The sequence below is a fragment of the Perca flavescens genome, chromosome 15 (genome assembly GCF_004354835.1).
Source record: "Perca flavescens isolate YP-PL-M2 chromosome 15, PFLA_1.0, whole genome shotgun sequence".
NCBI lineage: Eukaryota > Metazoa > Chordata > Actinopteri > Perciformes > Percidae > Perca > Perca flavescens.
Window position 1 is genome coordinate 24,920,072 of NC_041345.1, and position 25,747 is coordinate 24,945,818.

Genomic DNA, 25,747 nt, shown 5'->3' on the forward strand with positions numbered 1-25,747 from the left:
ATTTTCCGTGGGAACAAAATATATCCATACTCCGAAACCTCAAAATGGTTCGGACATACAAGGCAACACTACGACGGTTTCAGGGTTCAAAACCAAAAAAGACAATTTGTTTATATACTTTTATTTCCATTTATAAGTATTCATGTCGACCATTTACATTACAGCTCCGCTCTCTGGAATTGTCTACAAGTGGATGTTCTGCATGTCAGCCATAGAGGGAGAAGGGGAATGGCGGTAAGACTGAGGGGACACCAGATTAGCCTATAACCGGAGGGGGAGAGACTGTAGTTACTGCCACCATATCCCAAATACAGCAAGAATCAACACAAAGTTTGTCACACCATGATCATCGTCATCATCCTCATCATTCAGTCCAGTGCTGTTGTGCAGAAGGGAATGCTGGGAATTTGGAGGACTCAGTGCAGTGGACCTGGAAGAGAGGACAGAGAGATGAGATGGCGGAAAACGAGGAATGAGGGAAGATTCACTTTCAGGCCCAAATTTACTAAATGTACCCCATGTGAACTAGATACATTATGAAAAGTTAGAGCTGAAATGATAAAGTTGATGATCACTTGATTACTAGATTGTAGTTTGACAGAAAAAGAATCAGCATCTACTGTATATAGTCGATTCATCATTCAAGGCATTTTCAAGCAAAAATAGTGAAAAAAAAGAAAGGAAAAAGAAATGCAACACAACTCTCAGGTTCTAGTTTCTCAAACAGTATGATCTGTTGCTTCTCTTTGTCATATGTGATAGTAACCTGAATACCTTTTGGGTTTGGGACTTTTGGTCCGACCAAACATGACATTTTAAGATGTTACATTGGGCTCTGCAAAGTTGTTTTTACTATTTTTTTATATTTCACAGACCAAACGATTAAAAAAAGAAAAAAAAGAAAAGGTCAGTAGATCGATAACAAAAATAGTTGTTTCAGCCCGAATCTGGACAATCAACTATGCATTTATACCTGGTATTCAGAGGGTACATCTGATATTCAGAGGGTACACCTGGTATTCATAGGGTACCCCTGGTATTCAGGGGGTACACCTGGTATTCAGGGGGTACCCCTGGTATTCAGGGAGTTCTCATTATCTCAATTCTGCCTGTATTGTGATCAGATTTCAATATACAAATTAGTTGGTCAGGGGCTGGCAGACTTTTCAACAGGCATGGACCCTCCCAGGTCAAGCAATGCCATGCACGGGCGTCATCCATTTTTCAATCATGAAAGACCCACTACCTTCTGCTACTACTTGGAACTTTCGGCGGGCTTGGTTGAGCTAACAGGAAGAGGCGGAGTAAGTCGACTTTTCAACCAGCTGGGCGGATATTTTTCTTAAGAATATGGTCACAATGTGTGGAAGGATGAGATCCATCATACTGTGAGGGGAATGATCTGATCACAGTGCGTTCATTTTACACCTGGCATTAAAAGGGATACTTTGCAGATTTCCAACCAGCTTAGTGTCATAACAACGTGGGTAGTGTGTGTAAATGAACTACGGTAAACTTAACTCCATCTTGCCAGCAGCCAAATCTCGGTGCTCATCTCCCAGCGTCTGGCTCCAGAGTTGTCGCTCAAACTACAGACTGTACTTCCGCATATGGACACAGCTCTCTCTCTCTCTCTCTCTCTCTCTCTCTCTCTCAATATATAATGGGTCATCCTTGGTTGAGCTTTTTTCAGCTTTGTGTTTTTATTTTTTTATTTTATTATTATTATTTAAAGGTTTATAGGTTTGTTGTTTTATGGTTTTTGTTTACTTCTACTCTAATACAATTGAGGTGATTGGATTAATGTAAATCCGATCACCTCATTTGTATTAGAGTAGAAGTGTATGTGGAGCTCAATGCATTGTAAAATGGCATTTAAAAAAACAAAAACAAAAAAACAATCTCACGGTGGATGATTCAGTTATTATTGGAGTCAAACAGTTATTATTCGAGCTAGTTTCCAGCAAAGTTATTCAGAGAAAAATTGTAAATAAATAAAACCGAAACTATCCGCACATACCACTAAAGGGGTGAAATATTTTTTTTTTTTTATTGTTGATTTGTTATTTTGACATTTTGACTTGTTAAGTAGTGAGCCAGCATAAAACTGAAGCAGCTTAATGGAATTCAGCAGTCATTCATTTTATTATTTACACCTGTGCTTTTCCTACTGTGACATTTATATAAAAAAATTTAAATAAAAAATAAAAACGACATGTTGCTCCGTAATTTTCACTTTGGTGACACTTTTCTGCTGCGATTGAGACCATTTGGATGTAAGTCACAGAAATAGCATCATCGGCTGACCTGAACTGCTCGTTGTCGATTATGAATGAATGAATGAATGAATGAATGAATGAATGATGTAACATCCTTACATTCGCAGGGTGGGAGGGCGACTCCTCATGACGTCCCCTCAGCTGCACTCTTCACACAAGCAGCAAAGGCCTCGATCAAATCTTTGCAGCCCTCGGCTCCCTTCTCGGCCACACTGGAAGGAAGGGAGATTAACGATTACTGTTAGATCCCAGTCAGATAATCCACATTTGAAATACCTTAGCATTTCAAGTCACCTCCTCACAGAGGACATGTGATCAGGAAACAGAAAAAGGAAGGACTGAGCGCTTTAGTCCGCAATTCTGTTGACAAAACAGATGCGTGTTTTGTGTGCCAACAGGTTTTGATGGCAGAAAAAAAAAAACAAGTGTGTGAAGAAAATGTCTTCCTCTTGAAGATTATATAAAGACATGGAAAGTGACTAATGCTGTCAGGGTTTTAGGCGTCTCTGATCACAGCTACTCTCAGGGCTGGGTATCGTTAAAAAAAACAAAAACAATGATGATACCGGTACAAATGCAGTTATTCAATACTTTTCTCAATACCAATTTCATGAAATCCATTTTAACAAAAAGAAATTACAACATTACAGCACAAATCTTTGTATTTTTTTCCCAGCTCCTACTACGTGAGCACCGTCTCTGTGACACAGTTTTTCCTGCCTGTCTCTACGAGGTGTAACGTTAGACAGCCAATCAGCAGCATTATTAGATCTTGGTAGACGCATGCTGCGTGCTTATTGGCTCACTGATGCTGATGCTATTGAAATTTGGCATTGAATGACGAGGCATTTGTCGATACTTTAGAGGCAATTCGGCCGGTGCCTAAAAAGTATTGAATTCGACACCGTGACCTAGCCACTCCAAGTTCCAAAATGAATGGATACCCAGGGAAATTCTTTCCAAAATGACAACTTTTCTATAAATTTAGAAATGTCAATGGCTGACAAAGACAGACAAATGAAAGGATGGTACTAAAAGGGGATGATTATTATTTCAGCCCCCCCATGCAGGAGCAAACACAGCAGACATTGCCACAGTGCATTAGGGTGATGGAGCGAAAGGAAGGGAGAGAGGGAGGGAGAAAAAGAGGGGGCCAGAGGGAGGGATACAGAAAGCCATGTGGAAGAAGCCATCTGTGTGATAGGACACCAGAAAGGGAGGGAGGAGGTTGCGTGATCATACAGAAATGAGGGGAGAGGAAGAGCCCACACAGGAGGAGGGGCTTCATCATACATTTATGTAAAGCCATCCGTTGGCTCCTCCTATCACTTCATGACATCCCAACATCCCTCTGTTCAGCTTTGCCTCCAATCCCTCGTCAACCCAGGGGAGCGATCCTCATCTCCTAAACATCTATCCCTCCACTGTGGCTCAATTTAAACATTAAAGCAGCCCCTGCTCGCCATTACAATAACAGATTGGCTACTTAGCAAATATCTAGGAGTACTTATTTAAAAAGGGTAAGGCTGGTCTTTTCACGGGATGAACATTAGACATTCAATGTATAAACATTCTGTAATTACCTCTCTGTATAGTAGTTTACATTGTTAGTGGCGGAGTCTGCCATTCTCGGGCAAGATTCAGATTACATACTATGCTAGAGGGATTCACAGGAAAAAGTGTGCATGCATGCAATTCAGTTGCGGTTGTATATTTTATCTCATCGATATCAGCCTCACTGTTTACTGTTCACTCTCCTACAGCTGTATGAACTGTATTAAGGTACTGCTAACCAAATATTTCCTACTGCAGTGTTTTTTTTTTTTTTTTTTTTTTTTTATGTGATGTAACCGGAAATACACTGACAATCATTCAGAAAAAAAATGGCGTCAAAAATGCCAAATCAATCAGGACGGAAAGAGTACTCTGCAGATTATGCACTGCATTCTTGTAACACTGTTGGACCCACAAGTGACAGTTTAAAAAGAGAAAAGTTTAATCAATCAAAATTGATGCTGCAGCACCAGAGAGAGTCTCTTACTTTACACATTCTTCTCCCTTGCTAAAAGCCGGCGCCCATGCTACCCACAATGCAACTCGACCAGCAAGTGACATCACTTAAAGCAATATTATCTCAGATTTCACACTGCTCCCTCTGGAGCCATAATACACCTTATTCCAAAGTACTTCCCAAGACTTGAGAACACACTTTGATGATGACGGGTCTTTCATTTTCAGCCTTGTGTGATCGTTTAAAAACACAGAATAGAATCTATTCTGCATATCTAAAAAGGGTGGAACCACCATCACATTACAGCGTCACAACCGGTTTAATACACAAGCTTACACAGGGTCATCTCTGCTGCTTTATCTCTTTGTATTGTGGCTTGGTGCCGGTTAGTGATGTAACACACAGCTGGCTGCCGCAGATTAACACTCAGCGCTTTACTTTGCCAGACGGGATGGAGCGAAGTGTGTGTGTTGAAATGGGAGCCATTGAGTTTGTGTCATTGCCAGCATGCATTTCTGGTCGTGTGTTGGGAGTGTGTGTGTGCGCGCGCTTGGACAGAGTCAATAAGTGCTTATGACTGATGCAGTGCACTGATGACATCAACATCAGTGCAGCAGCAGTGCTAACCCTGAGGGTACGTTGTCAGATAATCCTGCCACAGCACCATTGGTCCACCACAACACATGTATGTTCTTCTTAACCCCGATCCCGAGAGGAGCTGACTGAACTGAAGGGAGGAATCACAGCGACAGAATGTCTGCCACGCTAGAGTAGACCAACGAAAACTGCCAGTCAAAATGTCATCTAACCAGTTGGGGCTTTATTGTGCAAAACTGAAAGTGGGGGCTCTCGTAAATTTGTATTTCTCAAAATAAAAGCACAGTCCTTTAATTTAAAATGAATATTATTAACCCTCATTAACGCTACAGATTCTCATCCGAGTCTACAATTTCAAATCTACACAGTCCTGATATGTACGCAGACATGCAGGTCTTGAAATTAACACTCAACCACTTGCCAAAGGTGGGTGAATTTTGCCATTGCCGGGGGGAAACTGTCAATCTACCTGCCACGTCGATGGTTAGCCAATGACAATTGAATGTGTCATTAGCCGTTTTTTTGCCACTGTTGTTGTACATTTCAACACAAGTCTGCCATTTCCTTGGATTTGAGCTAAATGATGTGGTGGTGCCTTACTGGGGTGAAGAGGTCGGCTGAAACAAGCAACCAACAAAAAGAGGATTCATGCGATGACATCACCACCAGCGCATCCATCACGCAATCTCCCGAGAGAGAGAGAGAGAGAGAGAGAGAGAGAGAGAGAGAGAGAGAGAGAGAGAGAGAGAGAGAGAGAGAGAGAGAGAGAGAGAGAGAGAGAGAGAGAGAGAGAGAGAGAGAGAGAGAGAGAGCACAACTGAGCGAGCTCATGTTACAGGGTCATGGGGCAAAGCTGGGTTGTCATGGTGACCAGTGGCACATCCAATCCAGACTCAATATGCTTATTCGATTATATTAAACAAAGCTTCTAATTTGAGATGTTAAATCTTTATTTTTTATCTTATTTACCATGAACCATTAACCACATGTAACAAAATAGACAAAAACGTAGACAAATCAGAATTTAACAAAGAACAAAAAAAAGGGATAAGTTCGAGAAGGAGCAGGCAGAAGCATAATGCTTATAAAATCCTGCCTCTACTTCATAATATCATATTAAAAAAATAAATAAAAAAAATAATGTGTTTTTAGGTCATACAATAAATTACACGATATACAACAATACACTTACGTTACCATTTATTTCCTATGTTTAGGTCTCTTTTCTATTTTGGTCAAGTATTGTTTTCTTTAATTTATTTTTGAACTGTATAATATTATGTCTCTGTTTGATTTCATTGTTTAGTCCATTCCATTAGGTCACACCACAAACACAAAAATACACATACTTTTAACAGTAGTTCGCACAAGAGGCTGTTTAAATATGAATGAACCTCGGCGGTCAATCTCGACTCGGCCGGTGAGATCATCTAACTGGTGGATCACCACTATGATTTGTAATCCAAACCAACTTCACGCTTCCTGAGGCAGTGATGTCTGCATGTCCAGGTCCCACGGATCACCACTCTGGCGGAGTGAAAGATTGTCCTCTCGTCTTGGACACTATCAGGAAATAAAGGCTGAATTATTTAGACTAAACTGGCTGTAGGCCGTCCACTGGGACAAACCTATGCATAATAGATCACTGAGCAGGTGCAAGCACTAAAAGATAATGTAGAGGCAAATATTAGTGAGGAGATCATGAGTGATTAAGGCTGAGTGTGCAGTGGCATCATCTAGTGGGGAGCACACAACAATCAATAAAGTATGCCTGGGCGTCTTAGGACAGGGTTTCCCAAACTTTTGGGTTAGAGACCCCGTTAATTAAAACAAAGCAATGTCTGTGTATGTGTAACACCCCCCCCACCCCCAATCACAGTTTGCATAACAATGTGTAGCAGAAATAGGTTTTGTGTTCATTTTAAACTAAACCCAGGTTGAGAGCCACTGCCTTAGTCAGCAGTAAGTGTGACCTAGCTCCAGTTTGGGCCTCTCATGCATTTAACATTAATTTCAAGTCACAGAGACATCCATCTGTTATTTTTTTATGGTCTAATGTTATGCCATGGGTTGAGGGGGCACATTGCAGCCAGTGGGACACAACTACAGCACTCAAATTTCTGACTTCTGCAGAGTCACCAAATTCCAGAAGGAAAAGCAGCACGGTTTCCACAGGAAAGAATGTACAGGCACGTCTGCACATACAACTGCAGGCAATCAGTAACAGAGACAGAGTGGGTGGGGTGTGTGTGTGTGTGTGTGTAGGTCAAAGGAAGGGGGAAGGGGCTGTGTGATTATGTTCTACTCTTGTGAAAGAGCCTGGAGTCTCAAAGTACACAGGCTCACCACCACCATGTTAGCTAAAGGAGTTGCCAAATATTCATTGTAAATATTAGCAAAGAACTAAAAACTGGAAATATTTTAAGTCCTATCCAATAAAAGTTCATTTCTTTAACAATTTCCTTGACACGAGTGTATCTTGAAACAATAAGGCAGTTCTGTGCATCCAAGTCAAAAATGTTACATTACAGCACATTTAAAATATTTGAAACGAGTTGATTTGAAAACTAGCTGAAATATTCATACTGCACTGCAGAAGAAAGTAAGCCTCAATTACAGACAAAACACATACATTCTTGCAGCGCATTAAGAATAAACCAAAGTTACCAAAGTTTGAAAACCAAATTGGTCCCATTTTTAAGTAAAACAAATTGTTTGTATTGGTTTTGTACGATTCTTTTTATTGTTAATTATTTTCTTGATTAATCGATAAGTTGTTTGGTCATAAAATGATGAATCAAGTGTTTCCCAAAGCCTAAGATGACATCCTCAAATGTCATGTTTTGTCCACAACTCAAAGGCTATTCAGTTTACTGTCACAGGCGAGTGAAGAAACTAGAAAATAGTTACATTTAGGATGCTGGAATCAGAGAATTTTTACTTTTAAAAAAAGAAAGAAAAAAAGACTAACCGATTTATCGATTATCAAAAACAGTAAAAACTGTTTATATACTGTAAATGTAACATTTTAAAGACATGCCCTGCTTGTCCCACACATGCTTGTAGCCTGTTGCTCACACTTCACCTCTGTGTGGACTTTGACTTTGCTAGAGTGACCTTGACAAGGTCATAATACTGCTACTATTTAAATAAAAAGATTTCTTCAAAAAAAAAAAAAAAAAAAAAAAAACTCTCCCATAAAAAGCTTGTCCTGAAACTGCGGGGAAATTATCAAATCTGACCTAAAGTGATCTTAGAAAGGCTCATCACCACAACACGATGGGCCTAAAAACAACATGGCCGCCTCCATACAGTACAACTCTGGCTGAGTGTTTATCACCACAACATGACGGGCCTAAAAACAACATGGCTGCCTCCATACAGTGGGTATCTGTGTAGCTGAGCGGGCATGCGAGGTCGTTGCTTACTTGGCTGTCCTGGTTAAAAGAAGCAGGTGTCAGGTGGAGCAGTAACATGATCTATGGCTGGGGACATTACATGGTATCCTGCACATAAGAGTCTCACTCGTACACCCATCTATCCACACAGTCTATAAATACATAGGGGCTGGGATATGTATTACACGGAGGCAGCCATGTTAAATCTACAGTTGGCTTGAAGCGTGGCGAGGTTGGATAGAAGGTCCAGACTGGCCAGCAGTGTGTTCTGATTGCCTTTACATCTCCATTCAGCACACGGTTATATGTAGGAGCAAAGAAGCTTGTTTGACTGGCGCCTGCCCAAAGCAGTCACAAAGGAATCTTGGGAACACTGTTAGCCAAGGGATGTCTAGCTCAGAAATGGGGTTGTGCTTACGTGAAATAAGTTGTAAAAAGCCTTTGTGGAGGAAGCAACTTTTTGTAATACTCAAATGAGCTTTATCTTTTTGTAGTGTGCTCAGCTATGAAATAAAATGTCCCCATATAGAACATTCCTCTGAGTGTTTCTCAGTGTCATCTAGAACATCTTTCAGAATTCATTGTCTATGGAGCATATCATCACTGACACATTTGAGTTTTAGAAATGTAGTTTTTAGGGTTTTGGTCATGTTTACTAATATTTCTGGACTGTCTTGTATGAATTATGAAAATGGGCGTAGCTCCCCTTTAAAAAGGCCCCTTTTGCTAGCGTTAGTGCCACTGGACTTTCCACCGTTCAAGTGTTTATGTTCGCTAATGTCTGTACAGTATGTAATAGCCCACATGCACTAACCACCTGAAACCATGACATGTAGCATGAGACCACCCTATCACCATATAGCCATTGCACTGTGCTTTAAAACCCCCTACAGAGTGCCGACCTTGGCCAGAGTTCCCTGTGTAGGCCTTATGGGACTTTAACAAGGCACAGTAAATGGCATGGGCCCTCACCATGACTGACAATGTCTGCAGCTTTTACACAAGAGCAGCTACATACACATCAATGATGGCTCAATTATATTCATATAACCTAAACCTGTCAAAGAAACATGTCAAAGTTGTTACTCGCCAAACTGTTGCACATAATTAGCTGCCAAACTTTCATGCCTTGCCCTGCCAAGCCTCCCTCCTCCACCTCAACCTGCTGTCTTATCTAAAAGGCTTCACACACACACACACACCGCCACCTTATCAAGGCCTGACAGTCTGGCTGGAACAGACTGGACAGCTTCTACTATCAGAAAATGTGTCAACTCTGCACAACAAAAAAAAAAAAAAAAAAAAAACACAATAAGGCTAAAATCCAATATCACATTATCCCTCAAGAGATCACTAGTCATGCAATCCATTTGATCCAGCTTAGTGACCCTCCACACACAAAAAAAAACCCTATCTGTCAAAATGGACTGTACCAGACAAGACGTGTGAAGGGTTGATGTGCAGAAGCCAAGAAGATGTGTACCAAAGTGTTATGTGTCATTGCACTTTTCTTGGAGCCACACACACAGAACAATGTCTGCTCTGAAGGAATGCTTGTGTCCTTGACCGCTGACAGGAGACGGCGGGGAACAAACGGAACGAGCCAACGCAAGGCATTCTGGGGAAAGGGAGGCTAGTGACGCAAGCAGATTCCCAGTTTTCATCCATGCGTACGGATGAGCATCAAACATCCCCCCCTCCTCCCCCCGCTGCCACACACCATTAATCCCCAAATCACTCTCCCCTTCATAGGGTACCCCAAGTTTTCATAACCTTTCCCCCCTGCATGTCCAATTCAGTTACATCTTGGTGGTATTCGGCGCCAACCTCAACGTCCTCCGAAGAGACTCCATTTTAGCGTGGCGCATTTGGTGATGCTGCCGTCTTCCAATTGAATCGCCATTAGACCTGTGCAAGGTTGAAGCAGCTCCAAATTTTAAGCAAGATTTGCTCTAAGCTTGATCGTGAGGAGGTGTTGGGACAGCTTGTTAGGTAACGTTCAAGCGAACGACTCAACGGTAAGGTTTTCGCTGCTCAACATCTCTGCAAACACAGTACGAGTGTTTGAAGGCAACTCTTGAAGGCAGAGTAGAACTCGGGTTAAAAAAAAACGATTGCAAGAGCTTCCTATGTGCTCACCGAGCTTGGTGTCACGATGAGGAACTGGAACTTCACTGAAGGCTGCACAAAAAGATGGAAGGAACACATTTCCACCTCTTGCAAACAATCACCTACCATTTGTCCAGGTCAGCCTTGATGGCGGCACAAGCAGCGGGGACGGGGGCCTCGGCGGGGGCGGCGGCGGTCTCGGAGTCTGACATGTCTGCGGTGTGGTGTCGAGGGTGTGCGTGTCCTGTCCTGTTCCTGTCCTCCGCCTATGGACCAAGAGCCACCAAGAGAGACAGAGAGAGAGAGAGAAAGAGAGACAGTGGAGTTGAGAGTGAGTTTGTGAAAGGGGAGGGCACACAGGAGGAGGTGGGAGGAGATAAACATGTGAGTGTGCAGTACACGTGTGTACACAGTGGTGGGGGGGGGGGGGGTGGGGGGGTGGGTAAGAGTGAAGGGGCAGTGACCCAGACTGAAGTACAAAAGCAGAAGATCGGACAACAAGGACAAAAGGGGGCTAGGTTGAGGTTCCTTGATGTCCAGTAGTACCTCAACACTGGAGCTGCAAAGAGCAATCGATTATCATCAACTATCAAATGACATAACTATTTTGACAATAAATGAATGGTTTTTGTTTTTAGATTTTTCAGGCATTTTAGGCCTTAGTTAGATATGACAGCTGAAGACAAGAAAGTGGGAGAGAGAGGGGAATGACATGCAGCAAAGGGCCGCGGGTCGGTATTGAACCCGCAGCTCCTGCTGCAAGGCCTGAGCCTCTGTTCATGGGGCGCACGCTCAACCAGGTGTGCATCCCAGGTGCCCTGGGGGAAATTTCTCTGATTGCAGCTTGTTAAATGTGAACATATTCTGGTTTCTTCTCTCCTCTGTGACAGTAAACTGAATATCTTTGAGTTGTGGACAAAACGAGACATTTGAGGACGTCATCTTGGGATGTGAGAAACACTGGTCGACGTGTTTCACAATTTCCTGACATTTTATAGACCAACTAATCCATTAATCGAGAAAAGAATTCGACAAAGAAAATAATCAGTTGCAGCCCTACTCAACGCTAGTTCCTACCCAAATTTAGGCTACAGATCAGGCATGCAGAAGCTCACACTGGTATCTACATTGACTTGTCAACAGTAGAGGAGAAACACTCATGATTTTAAACTACAGACATTTATTCATTCATTTCACAGCCCATGCACAAAGTGATGGAGTGTGTGTCCTCCCAACATGCCATCTGTCGATAGACTTGTACCACCTAGTGGCAGCTTTGTGCAGAGCTTACAGCGTCCTGCTGCCACTGCAGTCTTCATCACAGCACATGGCAGCCATGCTGCAAAAGGTCAGGGAATGGAATGCAGCAAGAAGGTTTGGGGCAGCTGAACAAAGTGAAAAAGCATTTGTCTTCCACGATCAGCATAGTCACATAACATAGTAGCTTAGGCTATAGGCTATTGTATGCTGCATTCATTCATTCAACCACAAATAGGAGCAGAGGGCACATTGAGCCATGTGTTCTTGTAGGAACTCACTGGAAGTTTTCCAAGGTCACCGTCAACTTTTAAAAAAGTTTGGCCTAGGGCTGCTAACGGTTCTTTTTTACCGTCAATCGTTCTGCCAATTATTTTTTTCAGTCTATAAAATGTCAAACACAATATTGAAAGAATGCTAACCCTGATTAACTTCCCAGAGATAATCGGTTTAAAATGACAGGAAACTGAGAACAACAGAAAAGCTTCTCATTTGAGAGGCTGGAACTAGAGAATCTTCAGCTGTTTCACTATTTTTGCACAGAAAAACATTAAAACAATGAATCAGTTGTTAAAATTGTGTTATTTTTTCTGTCCACTGACTGATCTATAAAACCGCTAATCTTTTCAGCTCTAGTTTGGACCTAGACATCTGTATTACAATAAGAATGTAATTTTGAGTTTGGAGGAGTTTTAAAAAAAAATGAGATTTAGACCTCAGCTGCTAATATGAAGTACTACAGTTTTTTTCCTCCATCTGTTATCAGACCAGAAGCCACCAAACTTAACACTTTGCCATATGTTCTACTTAAAAAAAAAATAAATAAAATTAAACCTGGCTTATAACTTGGCTGCAATAACCGACAGTGAGAAAAGACACATTGCACTTTTATTTAAACATTTTTAAATATGTGTCAATGCTTGGAGCACAAGTGGATTTCAGAATTAGTTTGGCGCAATATCATTCGGATGCTGCCAAAGGTTTCTGTACCTCATTCTTTGCACATGTTACCGATTAAACATGATTTGGGTGAAGTTACCCTTTAACAGAATGAAGCCCTAATTATGACTGAAGGTCCTCTTCCACCATAACTGCGACACATTACGGACATTTGTCCGAAGACGTTATGCAACAACCTGCACGACCGGTCTGACCATAGGCTACAAACTAGTATCGATTTGTTGTGCACAGAAATGCACACACTCATGAACTCCTTTGCTTTGCGAATATAAAACTCTACTCACAGCCTACTAGCGCTCACATCTATCCTCCCCTTCTAAACCGAGACTTCTTCTTTACTTTTAATCTATTTAAATCGCTTATGTTTTTACTTTCTTGGCGTCTCATCTGTCTCGTGCGTAACAGTTCTCTATATCGTCCACCCGCTACACACCTGTAAAGCTCTGATAATTTAATGGAACCTATGACTTGTGGGATATGTAGTCCTGAGCGAATGCACCCGTGTGAGCCTCCCAACCTCAGGCTGCTTCCAAAGACATTAGCCTATCGCTAATAGTGTAGGCTAACGGCAATTGCTATTAGGCTAGTTATGGCTAATGCTAACGGTAAGATATTGCTAATAGGAATAGCTAAGGCTAACCAACAACAGAATACTTTATTTATTTTTTACCCTCTTTTCAAAAGTATTTTAACCTCTGCTCAACACATATGTATGATAGCACAACTCTGCTGTTTCTTAAAATAGTTACTCATTTAAATTCCTCAAAGAGGAAAAAAAAGTGTTCAGAAGTGGCTAAATTACATTAGCATAAACTGTCAACCAGTTAACGTCCTGCATGGAAAAACTCCTCTTCTCATCTCCTCTTACCAGGAATACATGCATATATTTCTCTGGCTTGAAAACGCAAGATAAAGGAGGCACAAATTAGGACCAAATGATAAATTAATTATATATATATATATATATATATATATATATATATATATATATATATATATATATATATATAAGGCTACATATTAGATATAATTAGCCTAAGTAAGAAACATTTTTTAAATGTATACTATGTATGAAAAAAAAAGATCATAAAGCACTGGACTATTCATCAAAGCACATGGTCTCCAAATCATACAGGTTCTGTAAAGAAGTTTTTAGAGCAACACAAAAACAAGCTTTTCTCTGAAGCCTATAGAAATGCCTTTCAATGGAAAGCTCATTCTACACCTCTTTGTGAGTCCATGTGCACAGACACAAGAAGGAACATTTTGTACTTTCTGTAACACAAGTGGCTTCCTGTGCACAAACCCAGCATATGAGAATGAATTCAGAAAACAAAACCCATGAATTCCTACCTATCTGCAGATGGGACGTCTTGGTCCTAGGTTAGACAGCTCAAAAAGTGCCTAAGAAGGGTGTGCAGAAAATGTCAATTCAGTGTGCTGCAACAGCTCTGCTCATATCACTGAAAGGGGGTGTGTTGCTCTAGGTTTATGGCCGTGTGTGCATGTGTGTGCATGTGTGTGCATGTGTGTTTACTGTGGTATGTGCACTGCCAGGGGCTGAAACACAGCCTGTGAGGGGGAAATAAGAGGAAGAAAAAGAAAAAAAGAATGGTAAGCAAGCTTGGGTGGAGAAAGCAACAGCCTAAAAAAAAGGAGAAATGCCTGTTTGAGATTCCATGAGGGTTAAACAAATCTATAGGCATTGAGAAGGGGTGGGGGAAGGGCTTTACTGTGCGATGTAACATACATGTCTGCCTGGCTGTGGTGTACTGCGGCAAGGCAAGGTCGACATCTCAGCCTGTAAAAAGTGAAGTATGGCTCCTGTGGTTCTCACATTGTTTCCACACACAGACCTTTCTTCATTCTATTCTTTTCATTTTTGCAAAGTCAGCATGAAGCACGAGGGTCTTATCATAAGCATATCACTGAGAAACATGCACATAAACACCCAAAACACAGGCACACCTTTATATTTGCTTTGTAAGACCATGTGGTGGAAGAAGTATTCAGATATTTTACTTAAGTAAAAGTACTAAAAGTACTAATACCACACTGTCAAAATAGTCTTTTACAAGTAGAAGTCCTGCATTGAAAATGTTACTTAAGTAAAAGTATGTATGATCAAGAAAATGTACTTAAAGTATTAAAATTAAAAGTACTCAATGCAGAAAAATCTACTATGTGTTTAATCGGCTAATCATTTCAGTTGGACTTACAGGCCTTTATATAGTGTAATTTATAATAAAACATTGTATTTAAAAAAACGACATGTTTTTTGTGCAAAAATCCTAATTTGTAAAGTAACTCAAACTGGAAGATGAATGTAGTGGAGTAAAAAAGTACAATATTTCTCTCTGAAATGCAGTGGAGAAGAAGTAGAAAGTGGCATGAAAAGAAAAGAACCAAGTAAAGAACGAGGACTTCAACGTTGTACGGTACTTGAGTAGATGTACTTAGTTACATTCCACCACTGTGTAAGGCAACACCAGGAAGTGGGGGTGTGTGGGGTGGGTGAGGGTGGTTGGATATCTGTCTGAGGACACAACACCTCTACAGGTGATAAAATCAGAGCAGCCTTCAAAGTCCGTGTGTAGGTCACACACATGGCAGGCCTGCTGCGCACGTCTACAGTATGTTGTGCGGCACATGTCTGAAGCAAGGCGTCATGGGAAATGTACAGCACACATGGTGACCTCTCTGCTCCTGAACAAGATGATCTGTGTCCGTGTGCCGACCTTGAGAGGAGAGTTGATGTGTAACTTTCTGAACAATGATTCACTTAACTCTAATGTTCTGTTGGGGGGTCTTCTTCTGTTTCAGAAGTCTGAAGTCTATGAGGAGGGTCATGATACTGTAGACATTTTCATAAGGCAATTCTGGTTGCTAAGCTATTTATTTGTTGGATTTTATTTTATTTCTATGGTGTTTCTTAGTGTTTGTAAAAAGGACATTAGTGTCCGTTTAAGTCGTATTATTGATTATACCGGTTTATATTTGTAGGGATTGTTGTATATATATATATATATATATATATATGTATTGTGTATATGTCTGTATTGTTTATCTGGATTTTACTAGTATTGTGCTAGCACTTTAGGGATCTATATATTTCTTCATGCACAGTTCATACAGTATAACACAGAAAACATTGAACATGTCCTTGTTTGATGTATATCAATGCTTTATGGTCATTTCTGTATTTTGTTACAAATCATTTATCAAATGTTCAATCCCATTATCGTAAAAGACAGGAGATACTGGTAAAAAGAAAACAACACTGTCTATTAAAATCCCCTTTTCGGCTGTGCTGCAGTGGACTTTAACAGAGTTTAACTCAGTAGACTAAGTACTACTTTTTTACTTTAAAACATTTATGATCTTGTCTTTTTGTCATAAACTACTTTGTTCACAGCCTTAGACATAATAACACTCAGCACTCAAAAATCAATCTCTGTCAATATGTCATCACACAGTATAGGTATCAGCTATAACACTGAAAGTCATTTTACCAATTCAAAAAATGTTTTGCTGCCAAAAGAACCAGATATTTACCATGATGTTTTCTGCATGCAAAGTCACAGTAATGTACAAGAAGTAGTTGTGTCTCAGTTGTGTGTGTCTTCTCTGTCTCTATTCTGTCCTCTCCTTCTGTTTTCCCTGTGGGCTGTCTTACAGGGACATTTTCTTTTTTGTAATAGTAAATTTATATTTGCAAATATGACAAACAACAGCTCATATGGTACAGCTTACAGAAGACAAATACGACGAAGAAGTCAGATAGCAAAATTACATTTCAGTCCAAGCATAAGATATCCTGGTCACAAGGAGTGTGAAAAATGAAAAATTTACAAGTTGAGCAGACAAAAAGTACATAAAACAATCAAACTAAATATCAGTAAATTAAATAGAGATGGCATTAAAAATCCGGTTACAGTCCCATAATCCGGCTACTAGTTAGAGGTCAGGTGGACCATAAAGTAATCCCAAATCCCCAGAATCCCAGGCTATTTGCCCCTTATCCTAGCCAGCATAACCTCATATGATGCTGTCTCACTCCTGCATTGTTGGGTTATTGGGTGATTTCCAGTGTCTCAATATAATTCAGGCAGCAGAGGCTATCCCAACCATCAGAACTGAATATGTGCTTTTTGTCAGGGTTGGCGTTTCTGTTTTATCTCCCAAAAGGCATAGTCTTGGAGATATTAGCATGGTTACTCCCTAAGAATTCCAATATGTTATGCCAAAATGCCAAAAGGTCTCTCTGCCAAATTAATCTCAAATTGTCACATATGCTACTAGTTAAATAAATTGATCTTTTGTAAAATGTTGACGCCTTATGGTTAAACAGGTTGTTGTTCAAGATAGTCAACAATTGGGTTACCCACTTCACCTGACATCACACAGTGTCTGATTTGTAAGTATTTCCAGTCTCAAGTCTCCTTTCTTTTCCAATTTGTACTTATGGACTAAGTCAGTGAATGATATACCATCTTTATCAAGGTCACTAACTGTATTTATTCCATTGTCTAGCTTGCAGGGAAATTTTGGACCTGCCATCCCACGCATGTCCAGCATACGTCCCCGTTAGAAAAAGGGACAAAAGAGGGGGGGTAATGTTAGTGTCTATATGTTTTTCCATTGCGTTTATCTAATTTATCTGCTGTGCATGCCACTCTTTTTTTGAATTTGCAAAACACTTTGTTTGCATCACGTAAAACTGCAGTAATCCAGGGGTATTTCCCTACCCAGTCCTCATTCACCATGAACAGTTTTTAATGTTCTATCTCACTGCTCTAGAGTCTGCTGTTAATACTTTGCTCTAATTTTCGGGACAATTAGGATTTTGGGACTGTCCCGAATTTTTTGGGATGTCTGATCACCCTACATTAAGACAATTATTTTTGTATTACAAGTTTTCGAAATGTTTAATTGGGAGGTTTAAATATATGCAAAATGAGGCGTTATCTAATGGCAACTGGGTGAATTAAGGAGAAATGTACAGGCCCAAACAGACAAAGTGGGGTAAAACAAACACCTTAATGTGTATTTTGGATGATTTTTATGATAAAAATTGTGGTTTTACTTATGCACTGTAAAACTTTTCACCGTAAATATACAGTCATATAATGGCAGCAGCTTCGCCAGCAAACTGTTTATTTACAGTAAGCCTACGGTTTTTAAATTTTAAGGTATTTTACTGTAAATAGACATACAGAATACAGGTAGCAGGTGGGGTAAGTTGGAAAGATCAGGTCAGTAATGGACTCATAGGTCATCAGTAATTTAACCATCAGATGATGATGTAATGAATGAAGCGTTAGCAGCCAGCAGGATGCGAACATCAGTGTTTATATTCATCCGTCTAATTAACACCTGGGAGGAACTAAACACACACACACACACACACACACACACACACACACACACACACACACACACACACTCTTGTTACATCCATTCAAATCTCCTTCCCTATGTTTCTCATTATGAACGGCACCAAACAATCACCAAACACTGCTCCATAACCAAACCAGTGGAGGCCAAGGAGCTATATAATGGAGGCAGAGTGGAGAATGAGGAAGAGACAGAAGCGCCGAGATAAAGAAGCACAGGCCAACAAACAGGAGGCAGAGAAAGAGAGATGGCTCACAGAAAAACCAATGGAAGCAAAATCTTCATGACAGGTGAGATGAGCCTGGAACGTCTTTGTTTTTTGCATTTCTTTGTGTGGGATCTGTACAATACTATTACACTAAAATAATACGAAATATATATATATATATATACAGTATATATATATATATATACAGTATATATATATATATATATATATATATATATATATATATATATATATATATGTTTTACAATGTTAATAGATTTCTGATAAATGAAAACCAGAATGTGTAATATTTAATCAAAATTTACATGTTCTGCTGCTCATATCAGAGATTTTAAACGTGTAATAACTTATCACCCGGACCCTTATATCGGCCAATATTAGCTCATCACAGACACAGTATACTGGTGAAAAGAATATATGTCAGCTGATAAGCAGACCCAAATGGAATATGCAGATATTATTATTATTTTTTTTTTTTTTTTTTTTTTACAATTTTCAGTGGTGATCCACAATGAAAATCTGCGGAATTTAGCAGATAATTTTTCTGTTTGGGGTGGAGATGAGAGTTTTATTTTCATTTTTTTTTTATTTGTGTAAAATCAGTGGGAAATCTGCAAAAACTCTGCAGAAAAACTGCGGTGTAAAATGTCCCACTTAGTCCATATCAATCAAATGTATCGATCACAGTTTTAATAACCAGGTTTAAGGGATGCTTTTAACACATATTTGTTAACATTATGTGCTTATGTAAAACAAACACAAAGAGAATATCGGCCAATATATATTGATATTGGATTTTTTTTAACTCAATGTGCTCTATCAGCCTCCAAAATCTAGTATTGGTCGGGCTGTCGTCACCATTAAAAGAGTTAGTAATTATGCTTTTTAATCCAACAAAATTCTTGTGTAGAAGATACTGAAGTGTCATGCAAATCTGTTACAGCTGTTGGTTAGGACAGGCTAAATTTATCCAGGCATGTAGGCCTACTAACATTTAATAAAATGACATTAAAAAGGGAAGGGGTAATAAGCTTATAGGATTCAGCCTACACCATTTCAGTCCTGTTTTCTTTCTTTTTTTAATGCAAAAAAGGAATTAACATTATGTCTATTCATTGTTTATCACCAGTGTGTTGAATGTTGTAAGTCAGTGGTTCCCAACCTGGATTCCGGGCACCCCTTAGTGGGGCGGCAAAGATCACAGGGGGTGCCCATGTCTTTATCTGGTTTGAGGTTGAGGTAAAAAAAAAATATTTGCACATGTTAAATTATGATGATACACTAGAATATATAATGTATATGTATAATGTAAAAACATACATTTTTGTTCTCGCTTAAAATTGTAGGCAGGCTACTTAGTAGGCCAAACCTACAGGACCTCTTAACCTGTGACCCTTGCTGGCCATCAGTCAGCTGCTATCTGCTATCATCTTTGTTTTTCCTGCCGCCAAGGCATCACTATTTCGGGGGGCTCAGCTTTTCTTAGACATAAGTAGGGGGGGCGCCAAGGAAAAAAGGTTGGGAACCACTGTTGTAAGTTACAAATGACGGAAAAAGAACAAAACTAAATGTAACATAAAAGGGCTGTTAGTGTTGCTGAACCCTTAACTTTACAGGGCCAGCCCCTTTCAGTTCCCACAGTGTGGGCCGTTTCTGATGTGGATCTGTAAAGCCTCTGAGGAGACTGTGTGTGACATTTGGCTTTACAAACACAGATGACTTTGAACAGTTGAAAACACGTCTCTGTATCTGTGCTCCACAGTGCTGTATATGGTGGCAGCGTGCAGGGCCGTCGCCATCAACGACCTGCTGGACCGAGCCTCTGAGCGCTCCGACATAATGCACTCCCTCAGCACCACCCTCAGCCATGACCTGGTCAGTACCTGGGGTGTGTGTGTGTGTGTGTGTGTGTGTGTGTGTGTGTGTGTGTGTGTGTGTGTGTGTGTGCGTGCCAGTGGTGGAAGTATTCAGATCCTTCACTTAAGTCAGGGGTGTCAAACTCAACTTCACTAAGGGCCACACTGGAAAATAAGAGCCAGACATGTTTACTTTATGGATATCCTTTTATTTAATTGAAAAAGTCAAATATCTTTGACTGTATTATTGCATGTGTTATATAGTCTTCTCACTTACAGTTTGGCCGACATAAAGTCCTTAAAGAAGTCAGAAAAAAGTTCCTCAGCCATCATAGAAAAAAAGCGCACCAAAAACTTCGGCAAAAGTGACAAACAACGTCAGAAAAAGTTACAAATCGTCAAAAAGAAAAGAAAACAATGTCACAAAAAGCGACAAAAACTAGGTGGGCCAAAATGTAGTGTGAACCTAAATTGATATACGGGCCGGATCATAATCTGCGAGGGGCCGGATTTGGCCTGCGGGCCTTGAGTTTGACACATCCAAACAGTTCTGTTGGCTAATCATTTCAGCTGGACTTACAGGCTTTTATATAGTTTAATTTATAATAAAACATCGTATTTGAAAAAAAAAGGTAACATAGCTCAAGCACGGCGCTCGTGGTTTGGCTGGTCATGACTGTTTTCCCAAGATGGCGCCCGCCTATATATGTGAGCGGTACTGTCTTTCTGTATCTTTTTAATAAAGTCTGTACACTTACAAAGTTCTCAATGCTTCGGTTTACATGTAGGGACCCTCATTATGCTACCGTGGAAGTGTGGTGCTATTTTGAGCCTTGTTAGTGGTATAGAAATAGCGAATTCTTTTTACTTTCCTCGTGCCCCGATGACTAGCTTTATAAGAGAATTAGCGGTTTGGGCAAAAACTGGTCACATTCGATTAGCATGAAAACATGTCCCAGAGAACGGTCGACTCAGTAATCATGTGTTATTAAGCCCTAGGTTCATTTTGCGCCGTATTTGTGCTTTAAGCACTAACTACATTTCTTTATTCTGTACTTGTGACATGTGCAATGACAATGAAGTTGAATCTAATGTAATCAAACTAGTAACTAAAGCTGTGAATGTATGTATGTATGTAATGGAGTAAAAAGTACAATATTTCCCTCCAATATATCCAATATATAGATATATATATATATATATTTTACTTGCATGCTAGACCAGTTTTTTCATGTTCATTCAGTGCAGCGGGAATAAAATACATGAGTCAAAATATATAATAATCATCCTCCTCTGCCCCCCTCCCAGGATTCTCAATTCCCTCCTATAGGCCGGGTGATGCCCCGCCCCTCAATGTGCCACACCGCCTCTCTGCAGACACCCATTGACAAGTACCAGGCTCTTCAAGTATCAGTGAGTAAATGTATCTATTGCTAACATGCATTGGTCAAAACTACGGAAGAGGATTAGGGCCACGTGAAAACTGTATTTGACTTCTGAGTTTAAAGAATTCTGAGAAATCGAAACCGTGGGTACGTATGTAGGTATACACCGTAACCTGATGTGCACCTCTCAAAAAATTCAACTACGACTGTGATGGGCCCGCTTGGCCATGTTTGGTAGCGTCGCATTTCCCACTACTTATTTCCTGGTTATACTTCACCATAAACAACATGAAATCAAGCAGAGGGTTAACTTATCCTGCTCCAGATTTCCCACCGTGGTCAGAAAGCACAAGGGAGACACTTTGTTTCTCCGTCTACGCCTCCAGAAACAGTACTCGCTCCAAAGCTAAACACCGTCACCCTCTCACTCGCTCTACAACACACTCCCCACGCACACACACGCTAGCTCTGCTATTCTCTTAAGGAGATACTTAAGGAGTAGGCTAAGGAAAAAGCTCTGCGTGAAACCTCCGCAGAAGCATAAAATCACGCTTTACCCTTCAGCTAATTGTATCATCTTATTGCTATCTGTCTGACTTCTTCTTCCAGGAGTCAGACCTGTTGTCACTGGCTCGCTCCTTGCTCCAAGCCTGGGAAGACCCCCTGGCGGTCCTCTCCACCTCTGCTAACACCCTGCCTCACCCGGCCCAGAGCAGCATATCCAACAAGATCCAGGAGCTGCAGGAGCACTCCAAGAACCTGGGAGACGGCCTGGACATCCTATCTGGCAAGGTGTGGGAAGACAAATCCTTGTTTTGCTTTTCCATTAATTTAAAAAAACTATAACAACTAAACTTTAAAGTTTAAGAGCCCCTATTGTTCTTTTTTTAATTATTTTTTATTAGTCCCATCTTTTAGTGTGGTCTATAGTTGTCCGTGCATGCAATAGATGTATAAAGAATGAAAAAAAACACATTTTACTCTTCAACAGACAGCACTTTTTCTCAACCGCATAAAATGGCTCGCCCACATTCCTGTTTGAAATTCCTCCATTAGTGATGTCACCGATTGGGAATGCCAGCCCAGTTTTTCATATTTTCTGCCCATTGGTGCTGCCTGAGCAAGCACAGCCCACCCAGTGGCTTGTTTGAAATTGGCTGACCAATCAGGGCAGACCGGGCTTTTCAGGAAGGCGGGACAAGAGCTCAGAGAGAGTGTTTCAGGCAGAGATGCTGCAGCATTGAGCAGTGTGAGAAACATCATGTTTTTTTAAACATCAAAGCATGTAAACCTATTCTAGTAGACCCCAAGAGGGCAAATATAACGCTGAGAAGGAGTATAATAGGGTCTTTAATATATAAAGTTGTAAAACTCTTTCCCGCCATAACCCAAGTTGTCTCACTTTCTCTGCCTCCCGTCTCTGCCAGATGGGTCCGGCGGCTCAGACCATCGCCTCGCTGCCCTACAGAGGAGGCAACGACATCGGCGATGACAGGATTTCCAAATTGATCAACTTCAATTTCCTGTTGTCCTGCTTCCGCCGCGACTCCCACAAGATCGACAGCTTCCTGAAAATCCTGCGCTGCCGGGCGGCAAAAATGCAACCAGAGATGTGCTGAAGAGTGAGGCGGCCGGCATGATTTTCTTTCTCAAAACTTGTATTGACCTACCAACTATATTAACATTAGCACGCTTTGAATCTGCTGTAATATCCTAATTACTAGTTGGCATTCTGAGCTTCCAGAAGGTGAAGAGAAGGAGGAGTTACATGGCCCACACAGGAAATCCTATTTTGAAACACTTTTTTAGTCATATAATGGCGTTTTAGCTCTTATTGATTTTGATAGAAACATTTCCCTTGTATATTTGCAAAGAAGGGCAAAAGTTGTACTTCCTAAACAACTTCCTTTCAGACTTAAAAGGTCAAAAGGTAAAATCATGTTAAGACATTTCAGGTTGTTCATTCAACAGCTTCTAATGTCCAGTCTTGCTAATCTGGACAAAGCATGGCTCAGACACAGATGTTTCCAGCTGGTCTGGAATTTTGGACTGACCTTATTGTGGTCACAAACGACACATTCTCACTCCCCAGCGTGTCAAAAAAAGCAACGCTTGGTCAGGTGCCTTTGGCGTTCGTTACTGACGCAAAAAGTCTTTTTAGCGTCTAGCATTTTGGCGTCATTTCTAGATGCGCTTGGTCGGGACTCTTGGCGTCACTTTTTGACGCTCTGGGCGGGACGTACGTTTAACTGGCGTGCGGCACAAGAACGGGACGGTTAGGTTTAGGAAAAGATCGTGGGTGGGGTTATTAAATGTACGTTTCTGTGAGGACGAGAACGGGACCCAAACCTCCGGTCTCCTGGGTGAAAGTCCTGTGCTTGTTTGACCCATCCACCACCCCAACCAACTTCCTTAAGCCCAATTTATGCTTTTGCGTTGAATCCACGCAGTAGGTGCGTACGTAGATATGTACGTAGATACGGACCCTACAGAGCCAAATCCCTGTCACTCTCTCTCACTCCAACACACACTCCCCACGCACACACACACACACACACACACACACACACACACACACACACACACACACACACACACACACACACACACACACACACGCTGGCCCTGCTACTCTCTTAAAAGAGATACGCTAGAACAACGCAGACACCAGCGCACAAGCATAAACTTCAGGCCACTTACGTAGGCTACATTGTAAGCGTGGAGCCCCCGCAGAAGCATAAATGCAGCTTTACGCGGATTTTCGTACTACTCGCTATCGTCGTCGCTCTTAATGCTACGTTATCTTACAGTGCTGCGGTCGAGCTACTGCTATGCCCGGTGTGTTCCAAACAGACGCTAAAGGGTGATATCTGAGTCTGTACGTGACGCTGAGAGCCACTGACCAAGCGTCCGCATTTGATGAGTTGGGAAAGAGAACAGGCTGCACAAACTGTGCTATACTGGCGTGTTGTCTCTCCTGTGACTCCTTCTTGTCCTTCTCCCGAAGCTCTGTGTGTGTGATGACAGGCAGGCTGTGACATATGAAATCCCTCCGGCAGCCTCTCTTCAAACCATTCTTCACACAGGCTTCAATGGAGAGTAATTTTCTCTTCCCGACTAACGCTTGACTGATTGCACTTTAGATTTAAATACACTTTCTTGAAAGCCTTTTGGAAGCGACGCTTATCAATTTCAATGTTTATTTCAAATCTGCACATTACTAAATAAAAACAAATCATCTCTTGCACAGTAAAATTCTTTGTCTGTTTCTTGTGAGCCCACCGACTTGCCACTCACTTATGGAAATGCAATATTTAAATCAAAAGCCCACGTAATGTTCACTAGATTATTAGTAGGGCTGGAAATCACTTAAGACAACACATTCTCATGAACGGGTTTGTCTTATATTGTATGAAAATGTATGCACAGCAATTTGTATGATATCTTACGAAATTAAGGTGACTGCCGGCCGGTCACGGTTAAGTTTAGCCGAGAAAATTGTACTTTGAGCCGAGTGCAGAGCGCTGTGAGTTTACGGTCGCTTCAGCAGTTGAGTTTAGCAGACAAAAGGTGGCCGTCCGACGACTACATTACGTTTAGGCACCAAAACAACTACTTAAGATTAGGGGGAAAAAAAGATTGTGGTTTGGATTAAAACACTGATTCCCTTACGTAGGGATGCACCGATGCCACTTTTTTAAAGATCAAGTACAAGTACTTACATTTGGGTACTTGCTGATACCGAATACCGATATGAGTACTTAATAATCTCTCTGGGGGCCGAGGGTGTTTTCAGACACACAGATGGTTTTGGCCTGCTCTGATATTGTTGTCAATTAGAATAAAGCAGTATTTTCAAAGTACCATGCCTTTTTTTCTATTCAAAGCTCAGCGCCTGGGCCTGGCCTTTTCCCCGGGCTAGTGTCAATAAAATAAATCCTATAATTCCTGATATCAAAATACTGAGTGAAGTTTAGAAAGAATGAAGAACGCAAAGTCTGATGACGTCATTCACGTGCATATTAAGTAGCCATGTGGATCTACCGATCCGGCGGAGAGGATGGTTTGTTTACGCCAGCAGCAGTTCACACGGTTTTGTCCAAATTTAAAGACTTGTGGCAAACTATTACAGTTAAAACAGTCAGACTACACACAGAGAGCTTTCGTTTCAGCCCGTTTGTAAAAAAATAAACGCTATTTACAGAGCAGCGCTGTGGTTGTTAAAACAACGCTGTGTAGAAACCATCGACTATTAATGGGAAGAGCATG

General features: G+C 40.9%; 1 protein-coding gene and 1 long non-coding RNA gene across 4 annotated transcripts; one reads left to right on the forward strand and one right to left on the reverse strand.

The window, feature by feature from the left end:
- Positions 1–275: 275 nt before the first annotated feature.
- LOC114569900 (uncharacterized) lies at positions 276–14,062 on the reverse strand. Of its 3 annotated transcripts, none has more exons than XR_003694435.1 (4): positions 13,965–14,062; positions 10,521–10,660; positions 2,379–2,491; positions 276–430 (listed from the first exon to the last, which is right to left on the reverse strand). It is a non-coding gene; the product is annotated as an uncharacterized LOC114569900 (long non-coding RNA). The 3 variants fall into 3 exon arrangements; XR_003694436.1 differs by lacking the exon at positions 13,965–14,062 and adding an exon at positions 12,896–12,914; XR_003694434.1 differs by lacking the exon at positions 13,965–14,062 and having other exon boundaries at positions 10,521–10,719.
- A 4,131-nt stretch (positions 14,063–18,193) lies between these two features.
- On the forward strand, positions 18,194–24,733 carry prl (prolactin). Its single transcript, XM_028599586.1, has 6 exons — positions 18,194–18,298; positions 20,000–20,112; positions 21,402–21,506; positions 22,088–22,270; positions 22,906–24,017; positions 24,058–24,733. The coding sequence occupies exons 1-5, from the start codon at positions 18,256–18,258 to the stop codon at positions 23,095–23,097; spliced, it is 636 nt and encodes a 211-aa protein (XP_028455387.1). The 5' UTR covers positions 18,194–18,255; the 3' UTR covers positions 23,098–24,017; positions 24,058–24,733.
- The last annotated feature ends 1,014 nt before the right edge of the window (positions 24,734–25,747 follow it).

Excerpts from the sequence above, each read along its gene's own strand:
- prl (XM_028599586.1), top strand. The coding sequence starts at position 18,256 with ATGGCTCACAGAAAAACCAATGGAAGCAAAATCTTCATGACAG. Across the intron at positions 18,299-19,999 it reads AAGCAAAATCTTCATGACAG|TGCTGTATATGGTGGCAGCG; the intron begins GTGAGATGAGCC and ends TGTGCTCCACAG. Across the intron at positions 22,271-22,905 it reads TGGACATCCTATCTGGCAAG|ATGGGTCCGGCGGCTCAGAC; the intron begins GTGTGGGAAGAC and ends CGTCTCTGCCAG.